Source organism: Cetorhinus maximus, chromosome 8 (assembly GCF_964194155.1).
Source record: "Cetorhinus maximus chromosome 8, sCetMax3.hap1.1, whole genome shotgun sequence".
NCBI lineage: Eukaryota > Metazoa > Chordata > Chondrichthyes > Lamniformes > Cetorhinidae > Cetorhinus > Cetorhinus maximus.
In genome coordinates this window covers 126436496-126448775 of record NC_135886.1, presented here as the reverse complement: position 1 = coordinate 126448775, position 12280 = coordinate 126436496, and the positions used below count along the sequence as shown (strand labels likewise).

The 12280-nt window shown below is 48.6% G+C and overlaps 1 protein-coding gene across 4 annotated transcripts in view; it reads right to left on the bottom strand.

Moving 5' to 3' along the window:
• Positions 1-12280, bottom strand: part of col4a6 (collagen, type IV, alpha 6) — a 414921-nt gene that overhangs the window by 74537 nt on the left and 328104 nt on the right. For 3 of the 4 annotated variants that reach the window (XM_078547579.1, XM_078547580.1, XM_078547578.1), the window contains 3 exons: positions 11340-11393; positions 8094-8165; positions 6632-6739 (listed from right to left, as the gene is read on the bottom strand). In XM_078547579.1, coding sequence (XP_078403705.1) covers positions 6632-6739; positions 8094-8165; positions 11340-11393 — 234 coding nt within the window. The remainder of the gene's footprint in view (positions 1-6631; positions 6740-8093; positions 8166-11339; positions 11394-12280) is intronic. The other variant, XM_078547582.1, reaches the window with a different exon arrangement.

Sequence of the window (12280 nt, the reverse complement as noted above, 5' to 3'; positions counted from 1 at the left end):
CTGTCAGGTCATCATGGTAAAGAGGGAACCTCTCCACAGATCGGCCCCATATCCCAGCGGATTCATCCTGGGCTGAGTGAGAGGAAGCGTTGATAGGCCCTGGTCTGCGACTGGGAAGCCAGCTCCAGTTAAATGACGGCTCCGATCTCGGCGTGGGACCTATCTGTCGTCAGGAGGATCCCAGCGGTGCCATCACCCTTGCCCCAGTCGGCCCATTAATGGGCCTAACTGGTTGCTCACCACCGGGTGGGGTAGCCGCTGCCAGATTGACCCCGCATCCGACAAGGTCACTCTGAGGCAGGAACGCATCAGATGGCTGGTCCAACATGCTATTTTACAACATTGCTCCTGGTCTCGCCTCCTAAGCTGCCTCACACGGACTGAAGAAAATTCCAAACAATAAATCCAAAGAAACCGCACGGGCAGTAAAAACCTGCTGCCAGTCTCAACAGATATATCAGCAGCAGGCTGGTTGTAAAACAGAAATTCTTTGGAGTACGATCAGGATTTTTTAATATTGATGACTTCACTGCAGAATTCCAACGCACTCCAAAATGATGAAGAGTGCATTCAACGAATTGTGCCAAAGATTAAGCTGTTTTCCATGAGGACAGGGTTCAGAAATTTCTAGGGGCTGAATTTTGCCCTTGGGGTGCACCCAAAATCGGCGCAGCAGGAACCGAAGTAAAACCCGCTCCCAGCCGAGGTCGTTCTGCGAACACGATCTTACGCTGGGTGGCCAACTAAGGCCCACCCAGCGTGAAACGTGACCGCTGGATGTGTTTTCCATGCGTGGGGTTGAGGGCGTGTTGGGCGCCGGGTCCACTGGGGACCTGGCAGGGTGTTCTAAAAATGGAAGAGGCAGCTCCCGGAAGGCTGTCAGGAGTGGTGGTGGAGGCTAAGGGAGCTGTCTGGAAGCTGTTCAAGAACTGTCCTGTTGTACAGACATGGCCTCAGCACCTGGCAGTCATGGAAGGCGGGAGGGCAAGTTGGGTGGGCACTCTGCGCCACCGCCCCCCCGTTTCTCAGATGAGTACCTGGGAATGCTGTTCAAGGAGGTCAGTGCCAGGCGGCACATCTTAATGCCCAGGGACAACAAGAGAAGGCTGCCCCACCAGACCAAGGAGGCCTGGACAGAGGTCGCCGCCCAGGTCAATGGGCACGGCGTGGTGCACCGCACGTGGATTCAGTGCCACAAAAGGTTCAATGATCTACTGCGGTCAGCAGGGGTAAGTGCAGAAATGACATGGCCCTGTGCGGAGAACTTTAGTCGGGTGCTCGTTGCTCGAACGCTTAGGGGTCTAAGAGTGTGCAGGCCAGCTGGCACTGAAGTGTGCCCTACCAAGGCTGGGATGTCATCACAACTGGCCTCAGTGAATTGTTGGGTGAGATATGCCACAGTGACATGGCCCACCTAACGCCGGGTGGGAGGGTGGGTGGGAACCAGGAAAGGACCTTCAGGGAGACCGAGCTATAATGAGGCTATTTTTCCCTGTCAGGAGAGGAGGAGTCATAACGCTGTGGAGCGCCGCAGAACAGGTGGAGGAGTGCCAAATCTCTGCATCCTCATGAAGCATGAAAGCGATGCACTGGTGCTGGAATGGCACCGGCCAGCTCGCTCCTCTGGTCACGGTGAGGCGGGGGTCTCAGATGAGGGTAAGAGTGCAGGTGACAGATGCGTGTGCGGTGGGTACTGGGAGCATAACGGGCTCCTCTCATCAGAAACTGAACTGTCGTAGCCAGAGAGCCCATTGAAGCTCCAGTGCAGATGGCACCAAGCAGCAGGTCTCCACTGCCTCCTCCGCCCACCTAGCATGCTTAGTGACTATGAGTGAATGTCTTATACCTTCCTCCAGCAGATGCTCCAACCACAGGAGCTGCCGGTGACCCTGAGGACCCCCCCCCATTGAGCTTCGAGGAAAACAGCACACCTGCACATCTCTCTGAACCAGGCACCAGCGCAGATACTCACACGTTACGTCGGTGGGCATTAGGTATTGGCTCTGCGGGTAATGGACAGCGGCAAGGGCACATCACACTCACATGAGGGGCTGGCAGAGGCAGAGAGGTCCCAGGGTGCCGGCAGTGGGAGCACAATGGAGACCAGGACCATGCTGTGTCTGAGGCAGACGATGAGCCTCTGGAGTTGCCAACAGGTGGCAGATACTGGATGTCCAGCGGGATGCACGAGGAGATCCGGCAGAGATCCAAGGATCCAGAGATCCACAAGTTCTGCGTTGACCCTTAACACCGAGCGCACGGCCTCCTCCATTGAGAGAGTGATGACTCTCATGGAGTGGCAGCTTCAGGAGCAGACTCAGGGGTTCCTGGGGTTGCACTCGGACCTGCAGAGGTCACTGCCAGTGTGAGAGATGGATCAGGCACCTGGTCTCCATGCTAGGTACCCGTCCATCAATGGTGAGTGGGGAGGTGCAAACACACTTCATGCTGGCAGGTGAGCTGCCTGGTGTCTCTATGGGCTTCTTCAGGGCGCTCTGGACCAGGGCACCAGCTCCTCCGCCCCTCTGCTGGTGGCCACTGCACCCTGCAGCATACTGAACTTCAACAATCTGTCAAGCAAGAGGCTAAATCAGATGACAGAACGGTACCAGCACCATACCAGGGCACTTGTGGACATGAAAAAGGATCTTGACAATATCTTTCGGTGAATAAGGATTTTGAAGGACAAACTGGCAAAGCAACACCCAGAAGGATTCAGCAATATCTACAATTCTGGGCTGCAGAAGATGGTGAGGTTTTTGATCTTCAGGTTGTGCAGGGTGCAGCATCCGATGACTATGAGGGAGACACATGCTGCGATGACTGAGGAGTGTCCAGGCATGGGGCTGAATGCACCCTCCCAGGCGGAGCCTGCTGAGATGCCGGCCGCCAAGGTCATCAGGGCCACCAGGGCAGCTGGATCAGCGGGCTGCCTCCCACACCACTGCTGCTGAGGGCGGTGGGCACCAAGATGCAGCACCTGCACACGGGAGCTGAATGCACCTTGAGCACAGCAGGGGTGTGTCGTGGGTGACATTTTTTGTGTTAATTATTTTGACTCGTGTTAGGGGTGGACACTTTGTTTGTTCATGTGAAGGAACATAAACATTTATGTGACTTAAATGGGTTGAGTTGGCCGGATGGTATGAATAGGTGCCAGATACAGCACAGATTTGTAAACGTATGAAGTGTCTGGTGCTGGTGTACTCGATTGGGTTCTCAGTTATTGCTCGTTAGCAAAGGAGACAGAGCCATTGGCTTGACAAGGCATTGATGCCTTGAAAGCCAAGCAGAAGGTTTGCTGCATCAGAGCATCCCTGGCATCCTTCCGTCCCTGAGGGCTCCTGTCCTCTGCCTTGAGGTCCTCACACTGCACCTCCCCAGGCTCTTCCTCTGAGCCATCGCTTGAGTGATCCTCTCTGGCCTCTGGAGCTGCCTCGCTTTCCTCAGCCTCCAGTGGATCCCCACTTGCCAGAGCCAGGTTGTGCAGGGTGCAGCATGCGATGACTATGAGGGAGACACACTCTGGAAGAGACTGTAATGCTCCACCTGACCAGTCCAGGCATCTGAAGCGCATCTTCAGCAATCCCATGGTCCTCTCCGCCACCGCTCTTGTGGAGGTTTGACTCCTGTTGTATCTCTCCTCAGCCTCGGTTCTTGGGTGACGGAATGGGGTCATCAGCCACCTCTTCAAGGGATAGCCCTTGTCACGCAGGAGCCTTCCATCCACTCGTGCAGGAGCCATGAACAGCCTTGGTACCTGTGAGTGCTGTAAGATGTAAGCATCGTGTGAGCTCCCAGGGTATTGGGCACAAACTTGAAGAATCTGTGTCTTGTGGTGACAGATGATCTGAACATTCATTGAGTGGAGCCCCTTTCTGTTGACGAAAGCTCCAGGCTCTTCTGCTGGCACCTTGATGGCCATGTGAGTGCAATCTATTCCACCCTGGGTGCGGGTGAACCCAGCCATCACACGAAGCCTCGAGCTCTCTCCGCCTGGCTTACCTCATCTGTACGGAAGTGGATGACCGTGTGGACATGTCTAAAGATAGGATCAGTCACAAGCTTCACGCAACTGTGTGCAGCTGATTGAGAAACTCTGCACAGATCCTCCACTGAGCCCTGAAAAGAGCTGGAGACATACAAATTGAGGGCCACTGTGACCTTCAAAAGCCACCAGCATGGGGTGTCCACCCACGTAGTTGGAGGCGATTTCCAGACCTATCATGTGACATAATGCTGTCACTGTGCCCCTGGAGAGGCGAAGGCACTGGACCTTGGACATCTGGAGGTAGTTGGAGCGTTGCCTGAACACTCTAGATGCTGTTCTTCGACATGCCCTCCTGCCTTAGCCTCCCTGCTGGCCCTGCGCCAACTGAGCCCATGTCTCTCCTCTTAATGGTCTGCCCCTGGGACACTGCCCGTGCCCACCTGGCCTCCTCTCTCTCCTGCCCCTCTCTTCCTCTTCAGAGAAGGTTCCACCAGCGGAATACACTATCCCCATAAGATGGGATACAGAGGAGCAGTGCCTTGAAAATGAAGGAGCTCTGTGCTGCCAGACTGAGGGGAACCTTCCAGGGAAGATGAGGACCAGAGATGCTGAAAGGCAGGTTTGACAATCAAATGAGATACCAAGAAACTGTGGGACAGCTCTGTACTCACACAGTAATGAACTGGCAATGACAGAGAAAGTGCTGCTGCTCCAGGGGCCTTTTATCCCACCCGTGGATGAGGAAATGATGAAAACGTGAATTCCACCCACCTGTCTTTTGCCCGTGTGACAAGCTAAAAATCGCACGGCAATGTAAAATCGTGGTCACTAGGCTTCTTAATGACCTTCATTGGCCCTTTAATTGCCGATGGGCGCTGCTCCCACTCCCGCCCATGTCCGCCGACCTCAATATTGTACGTGTGCATGATGACGTCGGGACACACGCCCGACATCTTTTTGCGCAATTTAATGTGCGTTCAGGTCGGGCACACGCCCGACCTCGTAACGCAAGGTTCAGGCCTGGAATATAAATCTTTCACCCTGACCATGTGCATCCCTTTCAAGCTGTCTCCTTCTCCATCAGCAGCAGCTTTGCACAGGCCAGCGGCAATCAGCATCCTGGTCTGGAGGCAGAAGATACTTTGGAAGCTTCAGTCCCAGCCTGGTGGGATTCAGCCTGAAAAGGATGATCCTGCAACTGGATTATAAGGCATTTCTTACAGATGTGTCCTACAGCTGGCATCCAGCCCAGCAGTTGGCTCCCTGAAGAGTTTCAACTCCCAAATGGAGACTTCGAATTAGAGAGCAGCAGTCATGTCAGAGCTATCTGTTCAGTGAAGAGGGAGATGAAGCTTCATTCTCAGGCACAAACCTTTCCCTTTCACTGACCTCTGTTGTTCATTACCTACTTTGCTGTTCCTTTCAGGTTACTGCAGGATCACAGACAGCACCAGTGACAAACTGGTGGAGAGATGCAGGTCAGGGTACTCCTTTCCAGTGACTTACACCCATCCATCTGACTACCAACACCATGTGTTTGAATCATTTTGAACAGGTCCGAATCATTTCGCTTTCTGTGCGTGCGAGTTGCAGAAAATGGTTGCTGCTGAAATTAAACAACACATTGAGCAACTTAAAGAGCCATGCCACATCCATAAAGTTTCCATGCGGTTCCTTCCAATTTGAACTGCAACTGATTAAGGACATTGGACAGGACATCCGTTTTCTTAAGTTCCTGCTATATTGTTTTAAAGTTCCATTGTTTCTCTTGGTGCCTAGAAACGCTGAATGCTTATAGCATACAGGTGTGACTAGCATTCGGTATACAGGTGTGACTAGCATTCGGTATACAGGTGTGACTAGCATTCGGTATACAGGTGTGACTGGCATTCGCTATACAGGCGTGACTGGCATTCGGTATACAGGTGTGACTGGCATTCGGTATACAGGTGTGACTGGCATTCTGTATACAGGCGTGACTAGAATTTGGTATACAGGTGTGACTGGCATTCGGTATACAGGCGTGACTAGAATTTGGTATACAGGTGTGACTGGCATTCGCTATACAGGTGTGACTAGAATTTGGTATACAGGTGTGACTGGCATTCGGTATACAGGCGTGACTGGCATTCGCTATACAGGTGTGACTGGCATTCAGTATACAGGTGTGACTGGCATTCGGTATACAGGCGTGACTGGCATTCGGTATACAGATGTGACTGGCATTCGGTATACATGTGTGACTAGCATTTGCTATACAGATGTGACTGGCATTCGCTATACAGGCGTGACTAGAATTTGGTATACAGGTGTGACTGGCATTCGGAATACATATGTGACTAGCATTTGCTATACAGATGTGACTGGCATTCGCTATACAGGCGTGACTAGAATTTGGTATACAGGTGTGACTGGCATTCGGTATACAGGTGTGACTAACGTACTGCCACTTGGATGATAATGATGCCACTCCACATTGCCATCTCATTCACATGCATCCACCAGTCCCTACCCATCTTTTCACCCCACCTGTCCAAGTAATGCCAGAAAACCAGGAGCAAATTCCTACCTGCGAACGGCTGCAGGTGCCCATGCAGTTCTCAATCTATTGCAAGTTCTGTTTAATGGTCAAGCACATACCTGGGCGGCCTGATTCTCCCAACAAGCCTGGATTTCCAGGAGGTCCTTTTGGTCCATCAAATCCTGGTTGTCCTGGACTGCCTGGAAAACCTGGTCTACCTTTCTGACCTATGAAGCATTTGAGAATGAAGAATGAGTTAAAGCTGCAAATTGGAAAACATTTCTTATTTGATTGCTTCCCTGCTAACTGGCATGTAAGAAGAAATACCACCTTAAGATATATTCTATAAACTGCTCAGATTTCCTAACACCTCTGTTTTTCACATTGTGGGTTGTCACCAAATGACTTTCTAATGCCATATTGCAGTAGATGTTGACACTTGTTCTACTGACTTACTTACAGATGGGGATACAGTCCAGGGACAATTCTTTTACATATCAGCGTACAGGTTTCTTCCCAAGTAAGTTATCCACAGCTGCATTATGCAAGGGAAAAAATGAGCAAACTGCATTGTCCCAATCGTCTCTTTCAGCTTTGAATGTTTGAATGGCAACTGACCAAAATAACTATGAAGACAGAGTCAGCAACAAAAAAGGGGAAACTCTTAATTCTGTCGATGGTTTGAGACTTAGATAAAAGCACGTGCCTTGCTAATGCGCTGCACACCACTGATCAATAGACCAGACTGCAGTAGTTAGCAGCTGAGTTGCAAATGAATCATTTCGCAGTTGCTTTATCCATTCTGACCTGCAACATCTCAGCAGGATGTGTAGAAACAAACTACCACGTAATGGTGTGTCATATTTTTAAAAATGCAATAAAGAACCATAGAACAGAATAAAGGCCTTCAGTCCACTGAGTTCATTCCCTCCCATGCAACATGCACGATCACAGTGTCACGGCCGGCAATAAAAAATTCTATAAAATATAAAATCCTAGATACATCTTTCCCCAAACAGTGCAAATAGTGATCTGCCACCAGACATTCTTGTTGTCAACTGAATAACAAACCATTATTTAATTTGAGTTCCGAAGCAGTCATATTGGACTTGAAACATTAACTCTGTTTCTCTCCACAGGTGCTTCCAGACCGGCTGAGATTTTTCTCAGCACTTTTTGTTTTTGTTTCATTATTTAATTACCTAGGTCTAAATTTAAGAACTTCTTTCTCAATAGGAGCCTAACTTGTTTTTTGAGCTCAATTAATTAGCATTAACTAACTTTGTTATAACAGCATTTTGAACATTCACCTCTTGTCATGAAACTCACTCTGTATATAAAGGCTTCAAATTGTTAGGTACATGCCCAAAAAAACCCACTGGTGACAAATTGAGACATTGCCTAGTCAATAAAGGTCCACTGCCATGGAAATTCGATTTTCATTTCTTCATACAGGCTTTACATTCCAGCAGATGTCTCTGTCTCATTGCAGAAAAGTTACCACAGTTATCAAAGGCAGGTACTGCCCTGGGAAACATTTCGGTTGTACACCATACAAACATTTCTGCACAGAGATCTTACCTGGGAGCCCTGGTACTCCGGGTCGACCCACCGAGCCTCTACTGCCTGGGACCACACACGGCAAAGTGATTCCTGCAAAACCGCATAAAAAAATGACTTCAGGAATATTACTAATCAAAATAGTTTCAAAGCACACACACATATGCACAAAGCACACAGATATGCACAAAGACATACATATACACATATGCATGCAGGTACATGCATACATAAACACTAGCAGACCCACACTGATACATTAGCAGTGTGTTAACATACTCTAAGTCACCTTTCATAGTGAAGTAACACTGTGCTTATGGCTGATTCATGACTGTGAAAACCATTTGCACACAGCGATTGCATTAGCTACAGAAAGTGATATCGCAGTGACACTGTGCAGAGTGAATTTGTGAAGACAGACCATGATAAAATCTGGGTGACTAATGCACTAATTTATACACTAAGTGGAAAGCCGAACAGGGGGAAAAAAATCTAGTCAATCTCCCATTCGGTTTTTGGTTAGGCAAGGTTAGGGCAATGGGAGTAATTTTCCCTGGGCTTGGATATGTAGTAAGTCACAATTTTAAAGTCATATATTCTGCCATTATTTTCATAATTTCTATTTCTAGAAATTGTATATGGTCATGCTGCAAATACATAGTCAGGCCTGTTGGGCTGATGCAGCATTTTCATTGGTAGGAGTGTGTAATTAACAGTGTGACAAATTTGCATAAACAATTTCCATTATTGATGTTGACAAAGGAATTTATAATGGAATAAGTTGACAGAAAGTGCAGGCAGATGTAAAATGTTAAGCAACAAATACAGATTAGCCCACTTTTCTTCATTAAAAAAATAACTATTTTATTCTAGGCTTCACCTTTCTTTGATGTATGTGTTTGGGAAGGGGTAATTAAAAGGTTATGTAATTGTCTTTTAGTACAATAGATAACCATAGATAATCCACATTCATCTATTTGGTTGCTACATAAGTGACTTGCTGTGGATTGGTGAGGCTAAGTGAACCAGGAGGTATAATATTCAGCCATGCTGAATAGAAAGGACCCTGCTTTATGCTGAGTGATCTGACCTCAGTTATGCAGTGACATCAACTCACTATGACCATGGTCAGCATTACAACTGCCCTCAATAACCCAGGCTGGAGTGGGATGGTTGGGAGAGAATTATCTCCCAAGGTTACGACCGCTGACTGCCATGTAGTAAACATTGTTGTAAAGTACTCTAGTGAAGACAGGACGGTGCTCAGTCATAATCGGACAGCATGTCTAAGCCTGCGGCATCCAAGCCTTGGGCCGACTCCCTAGCAACTCAGCTTCTATTTGTAATTACAGCTTTTAATCCACTGGTTTGTTCAATTTCAACCTCACAGTCCTGTCAGCTTCAAGAGGTCTGTTCTTAGCCCTGCTCTCTCGGTGGTGGATCTACCCTAAGGTCTGAATTTCCCCAGCCCCCTGATGGTAGGCTTCGAGGTGAAGGGTGGCTGAGGAAATGTAGAGGGTAGCAGGCATCAGGACAGCTCCTCATGCATTCCTGTGACTGGGGAAGATTCCCGTTGGCAGGTGGGATCCAGATCAGCTGCCTGAGAGGAGGGCAGTCAAGTAAGCTGATTACAGACCCTATTTGGTTTCATTTTGCAGCCTTACTGGCACTTTTCCACCAGTGGAATGGCCACCGTGCCCCCCTCCCCCACCTTCTGTGTGTGGAGGCTGTTGTCATAATGGAGACAGCTTCCTCGTGGCAGGCTGGGGGCGCTATCGAAACTGGAGGCTCCATTCCCCCAAACACGGGGCCACAGGCCGGAAAGGCCACTATCACAGCTCAAATGATGCATCCAGACCTCGCCAAGGGACCTAACCACTTCACCCCCTAATAATTGTAACTTTAAATCTATGCCTCCAAGGACACCTCCATGTTGAGGTATCCCCGTGCCCCCCAAGCTGCCTCAGCAGTGCCCACCTCTCCCGGTGAGGCTGCTGAGGTTCCAGAACTGCTCATCCTCCGATTGGTCCAGCAGCATCGAGAGCCTGGCCCACTGTTCCCAATGGGATACCAAGTGGGGAGGCGACCAAATATGGAAGCCACCTTAGGGAAGATTGCAAGGTGGGCCGTTGCCACTAATGTGGGCTTGGTGTTAACGTATGTTAATTATGTTATTAAGATACAGAGGTGAAGGGCATTGTTTAATTAAGTGCTTAGAGCACTTGTAAAGCGAAACTTCCATGACCGGTGGACACCGCGGGGGCTGGAGTGCATCAATGGCCCCCAAAAAGACATTTTAATTTAATTTGGCAATGTTCCTTTAAAGTTTTCCTTTATCAATTGGGTTTTAGTTTCAATTGGTTAATTTGTTCCACTCAAAAGAGTGTAAAGAAAAATGCTGGAATGCTGGGTTAGTAGGTAGGAAGCAGACACACGTAATGCTGCATTCTATGAATAAACCTATTATCAAGAGAAGTATTAATGTCTGGTTTCATACTTCACCAACTGATCTGGGATCGATATAACACTCCGAACCCCTATTTGGTCCCAACATCGAGATCTCAAAGCCCTTGGGAAAATCTAGCCCTAACTCTAAATATTGTAATCGGCCAGCTATAGTAGCTCACAATATATGCACATTAATGGAGCAATTGCCCAAAATTTCTATGTGAGATGCGAAGGCTGCAACATCTGTACTATGAGGCACATGACAACTAGAGCTTTAGGCACTCCCCGTGGTCTATGCCCATGCAGGAAAAATGGCTGCTAGGGCAACGAACTGGGGAGGGGGATCTGGCTACAAAACATCCTTAGATAGTACCCCAAACTCGATTCAGCACCTTCAGTATAGGACAGAAGGAAATTGGAAGGGAAGGGAAAATAACCTTTAAAATGAGAATGGTTGGCCTAGCAAGGGATTGGTCCACTTGAAATCAGTTGTTTAGATTTTATAACTAATGAGAAAGTCACCCATATCATAACAGGGCAGTAATAACACAATTAAAATTAATTTATAAATTGACGCTTTCATCCATTTATCCAGATGGAACACAGTAATTTAATAGTCTGTATAGCAGTGTGCATGCATGAAAGAAGACAGTAAAATAGTCTGGGCGCAGTTATTTTCCATTTAACGCGAGTTACTACTGCAGTGTACAGCTGTGACATGCAAATTATGGCACTGAAGTCCTTTGGCAATGATGTAAGGGTTGGGGGCTCCTGCCATCATCGCCGTGGTAACCTTTTTTGAGGATTGTGGCCTCTCACCTCCCTCTGTGTGAAGGTCGCCTTCACCAGCAGTTTCCCCGCAGCAACAGTCACCTGTAGTGCCCATGCAAAGGACGTGAAATCAGTCAAGAGGGGCATGAACAACAGTGGAAACGTGAACGTTTTCGAGTTACATCTTCTGGCAGGAATGAATCGGTAACTCGTTCACCTCAGAGGTTCTTTACCAAATATTGTCACTGACCAAAAAAAACAGTCGCTTTATATTCTTTGAACTGAACCAGGTCAGATTTATACCAAACGTGGAAATTGATATATGTTCCCTTTTAAATCTGCCACTTGGCAAAATGAGCCACACCTGGAGTTTAAAACAAGACCACTCAGCCCTGAGGAAGGATCTGCTTGATTCAGCTTCATTAGTTGACCTGTGCCAGTGCTGCATTTAGGTGCTACGACCAGGGCCCGGGAGAGGGGAGTGCAGATGGTGCCAGAACGTCTTGCGGAGGTGGGGGTGGGGGCCGGGCCTGTGTCCGGACCTGGACCCTGGGTGGAATTTTACAGCAGCAGGATTTTACGGTTCCGTCAAAGTCAACGGTTAAGGCCCGCCCAGCGTAACGCGCGGCCGGCTGCGCTCAGCGTTACCTGTGCGGGTAGGGGGAGGAGGGAGAGTCGGGGTTCCGCGCTCTTTTGCGTACGCGCGTGGAAGAGCACAGCAATCTCCCTGAGGCAGCTCCGTGCCTCAGGGGGAACTGAATGGATTATAAAACTTTTTAATAAAAAAAAGTAAAAATTTATTTAAACGTGTCCCCTCCTGTGACAGTGTCACATGAGTCGGGACATGTTGATGATGTTTGGAAAATTTAATTATTCATTTTATAAAAGCTTCAAGAAACCTCATCCCGCCCGTGGATGAGGTGTCCTGAAAAATGTGAAGGCCGCTTGGGCTCTTCGCCTGCCCCCCACTAACCTTGAGGTCGGACAGG